At 33.6% G+C, this 20,798-nt stretch overlaps 1 protein-coding gene across 1 annotated transcript; it reads left to right on the top strand.

Moving 5' to 3' along the window:
• Positions 1-18,793: 18,793 nt before the first annotated feature.
• LOC133036210 (uncharacterized) lies at positions 18,794-19,387 on the top strand. Its single transcript, XM_061112722.1, has one exon. The coding sequence runs from the start codon at positions 18,794-18,796 to the stop codon at positions 19,385-19,387; it is 594 nt and encodes a 197-aa protein (XP_060968705.1).
• Positions 19,388-20,798: the final 1,411 nt, after the last annotated feature.

The raw sequence follows: 20,798 nt of genomic DNA, 5'->3' as shown, positions 1-20,798 counted from the left end.
ATGAAAAGGGACATCAAGAAGAACGACGTCCCAGGCTTCTAAACAATTCAAACAAAGGTAATGCTTTTGTCTTTGAATCATGTGTTTTAGAGAACGACAAATCCGTCTGGATTGTTGATTCCGGGTCTACTAACCATGTATGTTCTTCACTGCAGTTGCTTGAAACTTGGGAAAATCTGCTTCCAGGAGAGTTAAAGCTTAAAGTTGGCAATGGCGAATTAGTATCGGTCAAAGCTAGAGGAAAAGCCCGCATCAAGTTTCAACAAAGATTTTTAATTTTAGAAAATGTTTTATTTATTCCAAACTTTAGTAGAAACTTGATTAGTGTCTCATGTTTGCAAACACAATCTTATATATTGAATTTTTCGAGTACAAATTGTACAATTTCTCGTAATGGATTTCAAATATGTGTTGCTACAATGGAACAAGGGCTTTATGTTTTAAGACCGAATACTCAAATCTCACTAAGTAGTGAACTTTTCAATGTAGCTAAACCTAGAAACCTCAAAAGAAATGAAATTGATAATGATGATCAAACTTATCTATGGCATTTACGTTTAGGTCATATAGGCTTTGATAGACTCAATAGGCTAACCAAAGACGGTCCATTGAAAAATTTCGTCTTAGGTGAACTGCCAGTATGCGAGTCCTGCCTAGAAGGAAAAATGACTAAACGTTCTTTCTCTGGAAAGGGAGAGCGTGCCAAAATGCCCCTAGGGTTAGTACATTCCGATGTCTGCGAACCTTTGAATGTCAAAGCCCGAGGTGGTTATGAGTATTTTGTCACTTTCATTGATGATTTCTCTAGATATAGTTTTCTTTACCTAATGCAAAAGAAATCTGAAACGTTTGAAAAGTTTCAAGAATTTCATGCTTTGGCCCAAAACCAATTAGGTAAATCATTAAAGATCTTGCGAACTGATAGGGGTGGAGAATATATGGATATGCAGTTCAAGGATCATTTAATTGAACTTAGAATTGAATCCCAATACACTGCCCCAAGCACTCCACAACAAAATGGAGTTGCAAAAAGAAGAAATCGCACTCTTTTGGAAATGGTTAGGTGTATGCTGAGCTATTCAACTCTTTCTACGTCCTTCTGGGGATATGCTATTCAGATGGCTAATGACATTTTAAATGTTGTTCCATCTAAAGCAGTCCCTAAGACACCCTTCGAACTTTGGAATGGTCGTATACCTAGTTTACGCCACTACAGAATTTGGGGGTGCCCTGCTCATGTCTTATGAAAGAAAGAAGGCAAACTTGAATCACGTACCGAAGTATGCATGTTTGTCGAAAATTCTAAAGAGACTAGGGGTGGACTGTTTTATAGTCACAAGGATAAAAAAGTGTTTGTTTCTACAAATGCTACTTTCCTTGAAGAGAACTATATTAAAGACTACAGACCGAAAAGTAAAGTTGTTCTAGAGGAATTGCTATCAAATTTAAGTCCTTCCAATGTTCCGTCCTCCTCCACACGTGAAGAGGACAATCCCACTCCCTCAGTTGAACCAACTGAGAAATCTACTACTAAAGTTTCTGTTAAGAAGATCATCGCACCTCGTCGTAGTGGAGGGTTTCAACAAAACCAGCTCGTTATGGCTTAGATGGTGAAATCAATATGGTCGTAGGTGATGGTATTGATGACGATCCATTAACCTATAAACAGGCAATGGCTAGTCCGCAACGGAAACGATGGTCAACCGGCATGGATTCAGAAATGGATTCTATGAAAAAGAACAAAGTCTGGGAATATGTAGACGCACCTGATGACTATCATCCGATAGGATGCAAGTGGGTTTACAAGAAGAAAAGAGGAGCTGGAGGCGAAGTCAAAACTTTTAAAGCTAGACTTGTAGCCAAGGGTTATACCCAAAGAGAAGGCATGGACTATGAGGAAACTTTTAGTCCTGTAGCCATGCTCAAATCCATCCAAATTCTTCTCTCCATAGTTGCTGCTTTCGATTATGAAATCTAGCAAATGGATGTCAAGACTGCCTTCCTTAATGGGGTACTTGAAGAAACCATCTATGGAGCAACCAGAAGGTTATGTTCTTCCTGGACAGGAAAAGAAAGTTTGCAAATTAAATAGGTCTATCTATGGACTTAAGCAAGATTCTCGTTTATGGAACAAAAGGTTTGATGAAATCATCAAGACCTACGGCTTTCTTCAGAATGAAGATGAACCTTGTGTTTACCAACTCAAGGAAGACCAAATAGTAGTATTCTTGGTCCTTTATCTTGATGACATTTTGATTATTGGAAACAATGTCAAGAAAATGACTCACATCAAGGAATGGCTCAACACTCAATTCGATATGAAAGATTTGGGTGAAGCAGCCTATGTTCTTGGTATTCAGATTATTAGAAACCGGAAGAACAAATCTCTTGTTCTCGCTCAAACAAGCTACATAGACAAAGTCTTAGAGAGATTCTCCATGAACAACACCAATGGGGTAAACATGCCTTCAAGATATGGTATTCGTCTATCTAAGGAACAGTCTCCGGCTGATCCTCAAGAGATAGAGGACATGGGAAAAATTCCCTATGCCTCTGCAGTTGGAAGTCTAATGTATGCAATGTTATGCACTAGACCTGACATATACTATGCAGTGGGAATCGTAAGCAGGTATCAGTCAAATCCAGGACATGAACATTGGAATGCAGTTAAGTATATCCTGAAATACTTGAAGAGTACAAGGAATCTTGTGTTAGTCTACAAGGGTGGTGCTTTAAATCCCATAGGCTACACTAATTCAGATTTCTAGGCAAGTCTAGAAGATAGGAAATCTACATCTGGGATGGTGTTTACTCTTGGGGGTGGAGCAGTGGTTTGGAGAAGTGCAAAACAAACTGCGATATCAGACTCAACTATTTAAGCTGAATACATAGCTGCAGCCGAAGCTGCTAAAGAACTTGTCTAGCATTGAAAGTTCTTCACCAGTATAGGTGTTGTTCCTGGAATGGAAAAACCTTTGGTCCTACTTTGTGATAACAATGGAGCAATAGCAAACAGTAAAGAACCTCGAAGCCACAAGAGAAGCAAACACATTGAAAGGAAGTATCACATTATCAGAGAATACGTGGCAAGAGGGGATGTACTAATTGAGAAAGTTGACACAGAGGACAACCTAGCTGATCCATTTACCAAAGTCTTGGCCGTGACAGCTTTTGAAAAGCACCGTCAGAATTTAGGATTAATTGATATGTACTGATTAGTTTTATATTAGTGCAAGTGGGAGTTTGTTGGGTTTTATGCTCTAAATAAAACTCCATTTCAATGTAATCCATTTTTTTTAACATCAATAAAGAAACAGAAGTATTTTTCATTCATTTGTGTATGTTTTGGTTCACTTTATCAATTGCTTGTCTATTTGATTTATAATTTCATCTTAAACCCTTTTCACATACTTGATCCTTTTCACAGGGTTTTACTGATATGATAATCTACAACAAGAGTTTACTTGCATTTGGAGAAATGCTATGTTCTTTCCAGAACATTGGTTAAAGTAAAGCTCAGGTTGGATGCATGGAGTATGCATCGGAAGGGACCGATATTGAACTTTGACTTAGATTTAATTAAACTTACCGTAAAATCTATTCAAGTCAATATCGCCTAGTTGATCCTAGATCAAATGTTCTTAATCCTGTTATGATTAGGCTCAATCTTGAAAGGCTATTCGTGTTCTTTAATTTGATAGTTAAGCCTACTTTTAGGTCAGGGTGATACGTACATTTTGGGAACACGGTAGTGCAATTGAGTGGGAGCGCTAACATAAATATGGAATCTATAGCTTCTATATGGCGAATAGTAAGCAAAGTATGATCTCCTTCGAGCTTGACCAAACGAACATAAAATGGTGGAGTACTCATTTCACATAAGCTGAAATATCATTTATACGGGGTCAAGTGTTTTAAGGATAAAATACATAGTAGGGTGTAACGGTAATCTAATCCCTTTACAGTGTAGATCATTCATATAGAGGATCATTGATCAAATTAGGATTATAACAATGGATAACTAATGATGCGTCTATATGGTGGAACATATAGAGCATTCTATATACTGAGAGTGCAATTCTAAGTTCTATGCGTGGATTCAACGAAGAATTAATAAGTTAGTGAATTTTAGTGATAAATTCTTGATCTACTTATTGGAAGCTCGGTTATATAGACCCATGGTCCCCGCACTAGTTGAGATAATATTGCTTGTAAGACTCATGTAATTGGTTTTGATTAATCAATTATAATTCTCAAATTAGACTATGTCTATTTGTGAAATTTTCACTAAGTAAGGGCAAAATTGTAAAGAAAATGTTTTAGGGGCATATTTGTTAATTATGATACTTTGTATGGTTCAATTAATAAATATGATAAATGACAATATTATTTAATAATTATTTATAGTTATTAAATAGTTAGAATTGGCATTTAAATGGTTGAATTAGAAAATTGGCGTTTTTGAGAAAATGAGATACAAAAGTGTTAAAACTGCAAAATTGCAAAAAGTGAGGCCCAAACCCAATAAGCCATGGCTGGCCACTTTTATAGGAGTTTTACCTCTGATATTTTCATTATTTTAATGCCAAATAATTCAAACCTAACCCTAGTGGAATGCTATAAATAGGTAGTGAAGGCTTCAAGAAAATTACACTTTTCATTCAGAAAAACCTTGATAATTTCGAAATCCCTTTAGTGATTAGAGTAGTGCCCACACACAGCAAGCAATACCTCAATCATAGTGAGGAACATTGTGAAGAAAGATTTTCAGCAAAAGGAGTTTCAACATCAAAGATTCAGAGAAAGAGATCCAGGTTCAGATCTTGATAATACTCTGCGACAGAAAGGATACAAGGGTTAGAGATCTGAACGGAAGGAGTCATTTAATTCCGCTGCACCCAATGTAAGGTTTCTTAAACTTTATATGTGTTTATTTCATCGTTTTAGAAAGTTCATATTTAGGGTGTTAATCAAGATACTTATGAGTAGATCTAAGATCTTGGTAAAATAATTCCAACAAAAAGAGGGCGCTTTCCTGTGTTGCACTGAAAAAAAAAAGGACCTAAGAGAAGAGCGTCTTCTCTTAGGTTTCTTCCTCCCGCCAAAACCACAAAGAAAGTGATTAGAATAATAGAGATTTTGATTGTTAAAAATTTATGGTATTATATAATAAGTTTATAACGATATAGAAATATTTCCTTTTAAAAATTAAGAACTATGATGATAGATTTACATTTATGGGATAATATGAATCTTGATAATCAAGAAACAAAGTACAAATAAAATAATGATACTAATATTGAATGAAAATATACTTGGTAAAGATTAATAACAGTAAGAATAATAGGGCTAGTAATAATTAAAGCAATGAATAAACCAAATATTAGGGTTAAGAGAATATAACTTAATTTTGGGAAACCAAACTTGCAAATGTTGTTCAAAATTTGTATTCCTAATATTCATTGATGCTTGAAGCTTTTTTAATAGGAAGGAGAAGTGAGATATACAGGTCTTGTGAAGTTATGCAAGTCAAAAACTTCTTGAAGAGAATCAGTAACAAAGTTAGAGAGAGAGAGAGGGAGAGGTTTAGTGTAATACCCTAAGATTAAGAAAATAGATTAGCAAACCCTAACTAGTTAAATGTGTATTATTATGAAATTATATTATTATATAATTTATTATATGTGAAATAATATGATATATGACATGCTAAGATCATATTGGTGAGCCAGGGGCATTTTCGTAATTATAACTCAAGAAGGGTAAAATTGTGAATTTAGTTTAATTACGTGCTTATGGACTATATTATTATATAGTATACCTACTTTGTCCTTTTTCAGGTGAGTTCTGACAAGTCGGCGCAGTATAGTCACAACTGGATATTTCGCGCAGAACTGGGTTCGGGGCCAAAATACAATTTTGGGATTTTGTATTGGCATTTTATTAGTATGTGAATATTCTAAAAATTATTTGAGTAAATGGTGGTGTGATAATGACAATTTTTTCCATGGATGAAGTATATGTGTTATATGGCCCTAGGGGCATTATTGTAATTTTGCCTAATTCAGTTATTTTTCAACAAAAAGAAAATTGTGAGTAATGAGATGAATTTTCTAGAGTGTTTCTCAGCCCCTTTGAACTAACCTCCCTCTTTCTCTCTTTACTCTTTGCTTTGAAGCTTTTGTTGTGAGGAAATCACTTGGTTTTGGTGGTGGTTTTGGAAGTGGTTCTTGTTGTACTTTGAAGGCTTGGATTTGAGGTAGTTCTTACCCTCTTTACTTGTTAAATTTGTTTTTGGTAAGAGGATTGAAAAGCATGAATTTTTTGTTTATATTCTTGAAAATTCATGGTTGAGAATTAGTATGAAATGATGATAGTCTTGTTTGATTCCTTTGTTGTTGTTAATCCTAGCTATGTTTTAGATGTTTAAGAGCTTAGGTTGAGTTTTGAATATGAGATTATGCTGATTTTATTTGATATTTCCTTGCTGTGGAATTTTGGATTATGAGGCTCAAGTTTGTGGAGTGGTATTTTGTAGATTTGAGTTCTTAACTTTAATGTTGTTGCTCATGATGAATTGATGATTTTGATGCATGTTTTGGTGTTATTTGGAGAGTGAATTAGGTGTAATTCTTCTCTATTTATCTGACTTATACTAGGTGAAAGTTTAATTTGAGTTTGGGCTGTTGTAACATGAAAATTTGTGTTTTTGATGCATTTTTTGAAGCTAAAAACTGGGTTTTTTTGAGTTTTTAAACCCAGTGGTCGCGACTATCATAGGTCTAGTAGCGACCATCACAATGGTAGTTTATTATTTTTTTAGGGTTTTTATTTTTGCCATAACTTTTGACTCAAGATTCCGTTTAGGACGTTCTTTATATCATTGGAAAGCTCGTTCCGAGCTCTATGTGATTATATGTAATTTGAATGCCAATTTTATATTTTATGGAAATGGATATAGGGATTAATCTCAGAAATTATGACTAGGATTATCGGCACTTGGTCAGGAGCACCCGGGGATTTGGAATCTCCACGTTTGCGGGACATCAGGTAAGACAGTAGTTAGCATGTAGAGTATGCGCGGTGGCACCTATTGAAAATGATATATGTGGATAATTGGGAACCAAGATTAGGGTTATCACCCTAACATGAGCAGTTTAATGGTCTAGGGTTATTACCCTAGTGATTATTAATGTGAATGTTCTATGCCATGTTATATATAAGTGTATATTGAGATTTAGGGTTATGCGTTCAAGGCATAATCGGGTTGGACTCGATAACTAGAACCAAGATGACCATTCTATGGCCTTATTGTAAATAGACGTGCGAGCGTAACACGTAGGTCTATGCCACATTGACATAAATAGGCGTGTGAGTGTAACACGCGGGTTTGTGTCATACAGACAAATGTGAAATGGCATTAATATTTATTTGATGTGTTAATTACGATTATTGATAATTATACTGTTTTGCTGGGCTTGGCTCACGGGTGCTCTACTGTGCAGGAAAGGGTAAATCTGTCTCTGATCAGCCATGAGTGCCAGTGTTGCGCGATGTATGTACATGTTCGGGCCACACTAGACCAAGCGAGTTTGTATCTACTAGTGATGTGCTTTTGTAACTCTGATTTTGCCGCTTAGGTCAGCTAGTGTAAAGGACTTGCAATATTTTGTAAATTTTTTTTGGGATCCCGAAACATGTAATTTTGATTGTAAAGTTAAAGTTATTACAAGTTTTAATTTCATTATGTATTCGTTTAAAGTTTAAATTTTGTCGCGCTTATCTTACTAGTAATCTCGTTTAGGGGATTAGGGTTTCTTAATCACCTCGGGTAGCGTGCCTAATTGTTAGGGCGTTACAGTTTGGTATCAAAGCGCCAAAGTTTTTAAACTTCTTGCAGACCGGCCAAACATGTACAATCATCATTGGAGACAGGCTCAACTCATGGTGCAGTAAGTGTTGAGAGTAAATGCTCAACTGCTTATATGATCATTTATTTACTGCTTTCCACTTTAGGCAATATGTGAGCATCTAGAGTATTTATGTGATATATGATGCCATGCTTAGAATGTTATTTGATAAATGTTTATTTAATTGGAATGAAATAGTTGAGTTAGGGTTGTAAGGCAATAAGTGCATAAGTGTGGTATTAGTGCTTAACTCGCTGGGGTTGTTGATTATAGAGGTACTTGTAAAAATGAACCTTTCGCAATCATCTAGACCACAGGGCGAGCAAGTAGAGCCTGGTGTAGACCAAACCAATCCACCGGCACCGCTTGCGCCTCTGTAGAATCCAGGGGATAATGCGGGGGATGGCAATGCGAGGTATCATACTTCGTCAAGAGGAAGATCTGCATCGGTTAAGGCAATCGGCACCGGAAGCCCCTATTGAGCAAGTTTTACCACCAGCACCTGTGCCAGTGGTGGGTAATCAGGGGTTTATGTTGTCGCATAGAGACTCAGTGTTTGAGCGGTTCATGAAGCTGCAACCTCCAATTTTTCTAGGAGGTACTGGTATAATTAAAGCTAAGCAGTGGATGAGTACAATCACCTGTATCCTAGACAATATGGGAGTGACAGGAACAGAGAGAGTGAATTGTGCAGCTTTCATGTTACAAGATCATGCCCGCGTCTGGTGGGATATTGTGGGACAAACTCGTGATGTCAGTGTGATGACTTGGGAAGAATTCAAGAGTTTGTTTGAGGAAAAATTCTATAACATCGCTGTGAGGACTTCACATATGGAATATTTTGTGAAGCTGACTCAGGGGAAAATGTTCGTGGCTGAATACACTCTAGAGTTTGATCGGTTGTCCAAGTTTGCTGGTGATTTAGTGTTGGAAAATATTTTACCAGGATCTTAGATCTACTCACAAGTATGTTGATTAACACCCTATATATGAACTTTCTAAAACGATGAAATAAACACATATAAAGTTTAGTAAACCTTACATTGGGTGCAGCGGAATAATATGACTCCTTCCGTTCAGATATCTAGCCCTTGATTCCTTTCTGTGGCAGAGCATTATCAATATCTGAACCTGGATCTCTTTCTCTGATTCTTTAGTGCTGAAACTCCTTCTTGCTGAAAGTCTTTCTTCACGATCTTCCTCACTATGATTGAGGTGTCACTTGCTGTGTGTGGGCACTACTCTAACACTAAGAATTTCGAAATCTTTAGGAAGAAGAGAGAGAGGGAGTGGTCGGCCAAAGATAGGGAGAGAGAGAGGCTCAGTTTTTTTCTGAATGAAAAGTCAGAAAATTAAGTGTGTCAATTTCCTGAAGCCTTCACTATCTATTTATAGCATTCCACTAGGGTCAGGTTTGAATTATTTGGCATTAAAATAATGAAAATATCAGAGGGAAAACCCTACAAAAGTGGCCGGCCATGCAATGTGGATTTGGGCCTCACTTTTTGCAATTTTGCAGTTTTATCTTTTCTGCATCTGATTTTCTCAAAAACGCCAATTTTCAAATTCAACAATTTAAATGCCAATTCTAACTATTTAATAACTATAAATAATTATTAAATAATATTGTCATTTATCATATTTATTAATTGAACCATACAAAGTATCATAATTAACAAATATGCCCCTAAAACTCTTTATTTACAATTTTGCCCTTACTTAGTGAAAAATTCACAAATAGACATAGTCTAATTTGATAATTATAATTGATTAATCAAAACCAACTATATGAGTCTTACAAGCAATATTATCTCAACTAGTGGGGGGACCATGAGTCTATATAACCGAGCTTCCAATAAGCAGATCAAGAATTTATTACCTAAATTCACTGACTTATTAATTCTTCGTTGAATCCAGGCATAGAACTTAGAATTGCACTCTCAGTATATAGAATGCTCTATATGTTCCACCATATAGACACATCATTAGTTATCCATTGTTATAATCCTAATTTGATCAATGATCCTCTATATGAATGATCTACACTGTAAAGGGATTAGATTACCGTTACACCCTACAATGTATTTTATCCTTAAAACACTTAACCTCGTATAAATGATATTTCAGCTTATGTGAAATGAGATCTCCACCATATATTTCCGTTTGGTCAAGCTCGAAGGAGATCATCCTTTACTTACTATTCGCCAGATAGAAGCTATAGATTCCATGTTTATGTTAGCGCTCCCACTCAATTGCACTACCGTGTTCCCAAAATGTACGTATCGCCCTGACCTAAAAGTAGGCTTAACTAACAAATCAAAGAACACGAATAGCCTCTCGAGATCGAGCCTAATCATAACAGGACTAAGATCATTTGATCTAGGATCAACTAGGCGATATTGATTTGAATAGATATTACGGTAAGTTTAATAAATCTAAGTCAAAGTTCAATATCGGTCCCTTCCGATGCATACTCCATGCATCCAACCTGAGCTTTACTTTAACCAAGGCTCTGGAAAGAACATAGCAATTCTCCAAATGCAAGTAAACTCTGTTGTAGATTATCACATCAGTAAAACCCTATGTCTGATAAATCTAGGAAACTTTATTCACATAGTCATGTTTACATTCCAATGTATTGACAGCACAATAAACAGGATCAAGTATGTGAAAAGGGTTTCAGATGAATTTATACATTATGTACATATAATCATGAAATAAATCATGTGAACCATGCAACATTAAATGTTATTTCTGATATATATTAATAAGTAAATCTGATTATATTGAAATGAATTTTATTTAGGGCATAAAACCCAACAAACTCCCACTTGCACTAACATAAAAACAAAATGTGCATTTCAAATAATCTCAACACCTTGATATACAAATCAAGTGTAGTAGTAGTAAACTCTTCGTAATAGGATCTGAAAGGTTGAATTAAACACAACCTTTTCTCCACCATTACTCTTCCTTAATCACAAAATCATTAATAATGTGAAATTCCTCTCTATATGTCTACTCTTCTTGGGATACTGGATTCTATACCTTTGGCAACTACTTTTGGTTAATCAGGAAATTAACACTAGTAGTTTAGGCAATTTGGAATGGTGCCAAAAATGTATAGAACTTTTCTTAGACTGAATAAGTACCTTTCCTGCAACTTTAACATTCACTCCCTTTCTGGTAGACCTAGAGACTTCAGATAGGTTTTTACACTTCTCCAAAATCACTATTCCACCCCCAGAGTAATCACCATCTTATCAGAAAGATTTTCTAGCACAAAGGCAAATTTCGAAATCTGATGTGGTGTAGTCTAAGAGTTTTAAACACACCCTTATAGACTAACATATAGTTCCTCTTCTTAATCTTAAGATTTACTTGATTGTCTTCCAATGTTCTTCTCCTGGATTAATCTGATACCTACTCATTACTCCCACTCAACAGCAGGTGTCTGGTCTAAGGCATACAAAAGCATATCTAAGACCTCTCACTGTTGATTTAAGAAATTCTTTCATGGCTTTATCTTTTCTGGAATAGTTGAGACTTTTCCTTAGATAAATAAAATCTATACCTAGAAGTCGAGAAGCTTCTATAGATTGCCATTAGAAGGAAAATGATTTAGCATCTTACTAAAGTAAGTTGCTTGCATTAGAGTAAGTAATTACCAGGTATACCACAAGCCATAGGTTTAGATAAACTCAAACCTATACTACTAGGAACAGGAAGTTTTGTTAAGTCCATTGAATAGACTTATAAACGAAAATTTCCTTTTATGTCCTTGTAATAGAAAACTTTAGGTTACTCCATGTGAATGGATTAAACCATAGTTCTATTGGCTTTTCTTCCTAGTTTCTTATCTTGACAATCCATTACTTGTTTAAACTCACAATGGATTTTAATCACTAGTGTCTTCCAAGTCATAAGAAGGTGAGTTCCTAGAAACTCTCCCACTACGACAAGGTACCGTGAATTATGTCTAAGAAAACTAAATGGTATTAACCTCTTTGGTTGTGACAAGACAACAGAGGCAGTGGGATCATCATATGTCAAATAAGATGATAGAACACTTTTGGAATCAAGAAATAAATATCTCCTTTATTTGCTACTTTATTTTCAGACTTAGTCATTATCTTAGAAAAGTAGTATTTGTTTAAACAAACACTTTCTTATCTATTGACAATGGGATGGTCCACCCCTAATAACTTAGAATAGCTAACAAACCATGGTTAACAGTTCTAGCTTTTCTTAAGATTTTGATTAGGTCATCCATGAATCTAGTAATGATTTACATTAAGTATACAACCATTACATCATTCTGAAATTGTATTACCATAGAAGGATTTAGGCAACGACTAGTAACTAATCATCAATATGCAAATCGAAATTTCTGGGGAGGTAAGTTTGGATATAATTCAAAATCAATTTAATGATCTTTGAACTGCATATCTACTAACTATTTCTCCACCCCTATCAGTTCGCAAGATCTTTAACCACTTACCTTAATGGTTTTAACCATTGCTAGAAATTTATGAAATTTTTCAAACATTTCAAATTTCTTTGCATAAGGTATAATCTAGAGTGATCGTTTTAAGAATACAACGAAAAACTCATATCAGCCCCTGAATGTACATCCATCTACGAATGAGATGAACTACTTTCAGTGGATATAGGCATATTAACTCTTTGCAGAGATTGATCTTGTCAAAAACCACTATGAACAAGATACAAAAGCCATATATTAATAAAAATATGGTTGTGTCTTTTGATGACTTAGGTTTAGTTACATCAAAGAGTTCTTAGAATAGTGGAAGTGGATCTTGGTCATAGAATACTAAACTCATATTCCATACAGTATGAAACCAATGATAGAAAATGGTTATTAAACACTTGTAAAAGTGTAACTGTATTGTCTTCTGGAATTAGAAATATAAGAAAATTTCTGTTTGGAATCTAAAATTAAAGTCAAAGACTTAAATTTATACCAAATATAATGAGTATTTCTAGCTTTGACCACCACTACTAATTTAACTCTAAGTCTGATTTGCCCATACAAGTAGGAGATTTCTAAGACTGAGGATTTATATCAATTGGGAATAGAATTTCGGGATTATAATCATATGCGTCATTTAATTTCTTAAGAGAAAATATAGAATGACATGAAATGATTTATAGACCATTCATCCAATGATATCTTATTGAGCTAATTCGAAATGAATAAGCTAAGAGGAATTAGGATAATTTTGTTGTTTAAATAAGAATCCAACGATGCTTCGATTAGCAAAAGACAAAGTAATCTTATTTATATAATCTTCTTGTTTCATATTGTAAAAATACTAGTCTAAGGTGTCATCAATTGATGAACAACTAGATGTTGCATATACAATATTTATCTTTCGAGATCTAACACTATTATGTATGTCTAATGGTGAAAATTCACTAGGGATTTATATCATTAGATAAACAAACCAAGTTAGACCAACAATGAAGATTCAAAATTAAACTACAACTTAATAACAGAAAATAACATGGTTCAATATAAATTCATACAAAGTTAATTTATTAAACATATAGCAAGTAGGAATGACAAGTGAAAATACTAAAACATACAATCCTAAATAATTTCCAAGGTTTTCAACAAACTGATATCAGTGTCCCGTTTAGGCGAGAGTCAAAGCTACCATCCATTGAATAGAGTTGTTAGCTCATCTAAAATGTTAAACATTCTAGCAACTTTTTATTCGATCAAGATTGGAATTCAGCATTGTCCCGTTTAGGCGAGAGTCAAGGCAATTCTATCTTATGAGCTTCCACCATTGTTTCATAATTTGCAAGTCAAATATGGTTGCCACCATTTGGGTGATCCATACCATATAAAACACTTACAAACTACTTATCTTTCGAGATTAAACGGTGCAAAATTGCTAATGAACGTTCCTCCATTACGGAGGATTACTCACTAAAACTAACGCGATGTAAAACCAACAATGGAGATCGAATATCTTAATAATAAAGCTCATTATTTAAAGAGAGTTGTATTTTCTTTCATTCTCTTTATTTAATCTATTTATTTTAAATATACATTTATTTAATTAAAATTTCCAATTTAGAATGAAAAATTCTAAATATAAATTTTAATTTAATATTTATAAATTTTACTTAGATGGATATCAAAATAACATGAATTATTTCCATCTTAGCAATAATTTCCAATAAATATTTAGAAAAATATTCAATTTAAGTTGTTACAAACTTAATTTAAATTAATTTACAACTCAAATTTAATTTTCTATAAATATATATTGCATTTCGAAAAATTAAAGTATTTAAGAATACAATTTTCGAAAATTCATATTAAAATAAATCCTCGAAAAATTATTCTAATTTAATGTTGGCCCAAAATTAATTAATAAAATTAATTTACAACAAAAAATATAACTTTCCTATTTAATTAAATGTATAAGAAAAATTCCAAATATTTAAGTATGATGATGAAAATCAAATTAAATATTAATTTTCTATTTAATTAAATACACTAGAAAAATACTTCAAGCAAACACAGATAATATCTATCTAGATTTTCCTTTGACTAATTAATTCAATTTCTAATTAAATACATTTTACTTCATTTATTTTAATTAATCATTAAATGAAAAAATCATTGATTTAAGTTGGTCCAAAATTAAAATAAATAATTTACAACTTTAATCTATTTTCAAATAAAATTCAAAATTCCACCATTTAAGAAATGCAATTTCGAAATTTGATTAATAAAATAAAGAAAAAATGTATTTTGAAAATTATTTAAATTTAGTTAAAAAAATAAATTTCAACTAAAAATAATTTTCTATTTAATTAAGTGTCATGAAAAAGAAATATTTAAGTATCATGATGAAAATCAACTTAGATATTTAATTTTCAAATTAATTAAATGTATTAAATTCAAGAAATAAATAATTAAGTGTAGAGAAGGCTTAATTATTAATCTCTAGTTTAATACTAGAAAAAATATACTTAAAATAAATTGTACCAAAATTAATTATTTAAATAATTAATTTCACAATGTATAATATTTTCCTATTTAATATTAGAAATAATAAGTAGTCTAGAAATAACTATCTAGAAAATATCTTATTTGACTAAGTATCTTTTCCACAAAATTTGAAAAAATATCTAATTTAAGTTGTATTAACAAAAATAGAACTTAAATATTTTCAAATTTAAATTTAATTAAATATCAAAAATTAAGTTGTAACCACTTAATTTGAAAATATTCCATTTTAAGTTAATATTTGAAAAGATATCAACTTAAAAAATATCTAAAGAATCTTAATAACCAATCCCTAAAATTCCTTAACTTAATTTTAAAATTTGAAATTCAAAGATATTCAGATTTAAGTTGATTAGTTATAGATAACTAAATATCAACTTAAATAGGAATACTTAATGAAAAATTTAAATTAAACTTTAGAAAGAATCTAGATGGTTATAATTCTATATTTAATTAAATACAAGAAAATACATATAGTTTATCTTAGAATAAAATTCTTTAAACTATGATTTTCTTAAATTAATTTCAAAATGAATGAAATTAATTATGTTGCTAATCAATTTTATTAGGTTAAACTAGTTTAATTAACCTAGTACAGTTATTCAAATCAGGCAAATGGGCCTTCACAATTCGGGTGGTTCATGTGAGGGGGTGCTGGTTTCAGTATGTCGTACCCACTACTATGGCTCCCAACTCTCACACAAGGCCCAAAAGAGAGGAATTTAACCTTAAAATGAACAACTGTTATTAATTGAATAGGCCCAAAACTAAATGGACCTAAATAAAATCTATCAAGAACTATGATATTTTATTTAGCAACAGCAACCTATATGCATCTATAATGAAATTAAACACATAGGCTCACACAGGCACACAATTTGGATGGATCCTATCATGTTGCTAGGTCATACACAGATGAAAGAAGATTGTAAATATACTTATTACAAATTATTTACTTGACCATGGGAGCCATGAGTTAAAATCAGATCATTGGATCTGTCAACAAGTTAACCATGGCTATTTGCAATCAAGCAATAATAGGTTTTAAAAACTTACAAACCAGCTAAAAACACATACTCCTGCAACAAGGTTAGCTGGATAGTTGGATGTAGGATTTATTTAATTTTAAATAAATAAAAAAAATTATTTTTGAAAATAATAAAATAAAATAAAATTTAAAAATTTCGAAATTAATAAAAAAAATATTTAGAATTAAACCTACAATTTTGAAAAATTAGGTTTCAACCAACCTAAATATCATTTCAAAATTTGCTAACTACTTTTAAAAATTTAATGTTATTTTATAAATAAAAATTAAATAAAAAATTAAAAAAAAAAGATAAATAAATATCTTTTTCAGATTTTAAATGTAATTTAAATAAATAAAATAACAAAATTTAAAAGTTAGCAAAATATCTTACATCTATTTAAAATTAGTTATCTTATTTTAAATTTAAATAAGGTCAAATTATTTAAAACAAAATTAATTTAAAAAATTTAATATCTGACCTTAAATTTTAAAATAAGATAAGATATAATCAAATTTAAAATTAAGATAGATAATTAAGCAAAAAGATAGATATTTACTATTTTCAAATTCAAATTACACTAATATGATGAATTAAATTTAAAAAAATATTAATTAATTTAATTATGATAATTAGAATTGAATTAGGAATAGTAAATGTATAAATACAGAACTACACAAAAAATCGGAAGTTAAATACATGAAAAAGCATGAAAAATCGAAGAAAAACGAAAAAATTGCGAGCTGTACCACATTAGAGGGTGCATGGGCGAGGGATGTGGGCGCAGGAGGCTGCATGCAGCCTGTTCTGCGCGCGTGTCCCTGTTTCTCGATCCCGATATTTTTTGAAACTTCAAAAAATCATAACTAATTCAAATTAAATCGAAATTGAGTTCTGTAAAAAAGTAACTTGCTTAATTTTTTCCATACTATCCAATAAAAATAATTCAAGAAACAGTTATTCAATTATTTTTCACGAAAATTCACAAACATCAATCAATCATCAAATAACACTCAACACAACACGATACCATCCAAAACATCAAACAATCGTTTTAAAGTCCAAATTTCTTGCAAGAAAATCAATTACCATGGCTCTAATACCAGTTGTTGGAAATTATTTTACCAAGATCTTAGATCTACTCACAAGTATGTTGATTAACACCCTAAATATGAACTTTCTAAAACGATGAAATAAACACATATAAAGTTTAGTAAACCTTACATTGGGTGCAGCGGAATAATATGACTCCTTCCGTTCAGATATCTAGCCCTTGATTCCTTTCTGTGGTAGAGCATTATCAATATCTGGACCTGGATCTCTTTCTCTGATTCTTTAGTGCTGAAACTCCTTCTTGCTGAAAGTCTTTCTTCACGATCTTCCTCACTATTATTGAGGTATCACTTGCTGTGTGTGGGCACTACTCTAACACTAAGAATTTCGAAATCTTTAGGAAGAAGAGAGAGAGGGAGTGGTCGGCCAAAGATAGGGAGAGAGAGAGAGGCTCAGTTTTTTTCTGAATGAGAAGTCAGAAAATTAAGTGTGTCAATTTCCTAAAGCCTTCACTATCTATTTATAGCATTCCACTAGGGTTAGGTTTGAATTATTTGGCATTCAAATAATGAAAATATCAGAGGGAAAACCCTACAAAAGTGGTCGGCCATGCAATGTGGATTTGGGCCTCAATTTCAGCTTATGTGAAATGAGATCTCCACAATTTATTTTCGTTTGATCAAGCTCGAAGGAGATCATTTTTTACTTACTATTCTACAGATAGAAGCTATAGATTCCATGTTTATGTTAGCGCTCCCACTCAATTGCACTACCGTGTTCCCAAAATGTACGTATCACCCTGACCCAAAAGTAGGCTTAACTAACAAATCAAAGAACACGAATAGCCTCTCGAGATCGAGCCTAATCATAACAGGATTCAGATCATTTGATCTAGGATCAACTAGGCGATATTGATTTGAATAGATATTACAGTAAGTTTAATAAATCTAAGTCAAAGTTCAATATCGGTCCCTTCCGATGCATACTCCATGCATCCAACCTGAGCTTTACTTTAACCAATGCTCTGGAAAGAACATAGCAATTCTCCAAATGCAAGTAAACTCTGTTGTAGATTATCACATCAGTAAAACCCTGTGTCTGATAAATCTAGGAAACTTTATTCACATAGTCATGTTTACTTTCCAATGTGTTGACAGCACAATAAACAGAATCAAGTATGTGAAAAGGGTTTCAGATAAATTTATACATTATGTACATATAATCATGAAATAAATCATGTGAACCATGCAACATTAAATGTAATTTCTAATCTATATTAATAAGTAAATCTGATTATATTGAAATGAATTTTATTTAGGGCATAAAACCCAACATTTAGTACCTACAAATTTCACTAGGAAACATAAATATGTAAGAGGACTTAATGCCACAATCAGTCAAGACTTGAAAATTACGAATACGCATGACACTTTGTACAAGAAAGTGGTATAGCTAGCCTTAATTGCCGAGGAGGCTGAGCAATGTGTAACAAAAGAGCAAACAGCAAAGGATGTTGCCACGACATCAAAAGCTCCTGTTAGTGGTAATATCAGTAAGGGGACCGACAGTGGTAACCCTAATCACAAACGGAAGGCTGATGCTTCCGGAACATCAGGGGTAATAGAAAATTTTGTGGAAATAGAGGTGGCTGTCAGGGTCGTGGATCTTCATTCTGATCTTATCCTGAGTGTCCGAAATGCAAGAAACACCATCACGATGAATGTTGGGCCAAGACTTATTTCTAGTGTGGCATGGTTGGCGACTTTATCAGAGATTGTCCTCAGGCCAAGAAAGAGGAGTCGAAAAAGAATACCATTCAGAACCCGGGAAAACTTTTTACTATGACTCAGGCTGACGCAGATGCTAGTCCGTCAGTGGTGACAGGTCAGTTATCTATTAATGGTTGTTCCTATACTGCATTGTTTGACTCGAGAGCTACTCATTCTTATGTATCGAGTAGAGTAATTAAAAGTTTTCATAAACCCTGTGATACATACGCTTCGAGGTTTGGTACCTTGTTACCTTCGGGAGACCTTATAGCGTCCACTAGGTGGATTCGATCTTTATCTTTCTGGATTGGCGTTTGTGAATTAACGGCCAATCTAATAGAGCTACAACTTTCTAATTTCGATATAATCTTGGGAAGAGATTTTCTGTCTAAGTATGGGGAAATGATCGACTGCAAGCGGAAGATGGTAGTGTTTGAGCCCGATAGTGCTAACCCGGCAGTGTTTGTGGGTAAAGTGCAAGGGACACGCATACAAAGGATAACACTTATGAAAGCTAAAGATCTGGTGAGCAGAGGTTGTCTGGGATTCATAGTTACTGTAGTGGATACCAGCTAACCTGTGACATCTAGACCTGAGAGTACAAGATTGGTATGCGAGTTCCTTGACGTCATTCCAAAAGATTTACTGGGATTGCCACCTACTTGAGAGATTGAATTTTTAATTGAGTTAGTTTCAGGAGCAGATGCAGTATTAAAGGCACCGTATCAAATGGCTCCAGCAGAATTGAAAGAATTAAAGATCCTGTTGCAGGAGTAATTGAATCTGGGATTCATTAGACCGAGCTACTCTCCTTCGGGTTCTCCGGTATTATTTGTGAAGAAGAAAGACGGGTCTCTACGAATGTGTATTGATTACCAGGAGTTGAACAAACCTACCATCAAGAACAAGTATCCTTTACCTTGAATTGGTGATCTTTTTGATCAATTGAAGGGGAAGACGGTCTTCTCCAAGATCGATCTTCGCTCAGGTTATCATCAACTGAGAATTCGAGAGGAATATATCCCTAAAACTGGATTCTGTACTTGGTATGGACATTATGAATTTCTAGTGACGTCTTTTGGACTCACCAATATGACAGCGGTATTCATGGATCTTATGAATTGGGTGTTTAGGGATTACCTGGATAGGTGTGTGATTGTGTTGATTGATGACATCTTGGTTTATTCTAAAACAGAAGAGGAACATGAGTTGCATCTCAGATCAGTATTGCAACGGTTACGAGACCACAAGTTGTATGCTAAATTCAAAAAGTGTGAATTCTGGTTATCTCGTGTCTCGTTCTTAGGGCACATAGTGGATAAAGATGGGATCATGGTTGATCCAGCCAAGATTGAAGCTGTTCGGGATTGGCCAACACCAAAATCAGCTGCTAAATTTAAAAGCTTTTTAGGTTTAGCTGGGTATTATCGTCAGTTCGTTGAGGGTTTTTCAAAGATTGTTGTACCCTTAACGGAGCTGGCCCGAAAGAACCTAAAGTTTGTTCGGACTGATCGGTGTGAGAAAATTTTTCTGGAGTTATAGCAGCGGTTGATTACCACTCCAGTGTTAACTCTTCCTTTAGATAAGGAAAAGTTTGTTGTTTATTGTGATGCCTCGAGACAGGGTCTGGGCTGTGTTCTTATGCAAGCTGGAAAGGTAATAGCCTATGCTTCTCGGCAATTAAAGGAGTATGAGCAGAGGTACCCTACTCACGACTTACAACTCAAAGCAATAGTATTTGCGCTAAAGATTTGGTGGCATTACTTATATGGCGAGAAATGTGAGATTTACACTGATCATAAAAGTCTGAAATACTTCTCCACCAAGAAGGACCTGAACATGAGACAGAGGCGCTAGCTAGAGTTGGTGAAGGATTATGATTGTGAGATCCTTTATCACCCTAGGAAGGCCAACATTTTTGCCGATGCCCTTAGTAAAAAAGGCCAGAGTCAGATTAATACAGTGAAACGAATCTCCCAGCAGTTAG

This window comes from Cannabis sativa, chromosome 3 (assembly GCF_029168945.1).
Source record: "Cannabis sativa cultivar Pink pepper isolate KNU-18-1 chromosome 3, ASM2916894v1, whole genome shotgun sequence".
NCBI classification, from domain to species: Eukaryota; Viridiplantae; Streptophyta; class Magnoliopsida; order Rosales; family Cannabaceae; genus Cannabis; species Cannabis sativa.
Note: the sequence above shows the minus strand (reverse complement) of the source record. Positions and strands in the feature narration are given on the sequence as shown.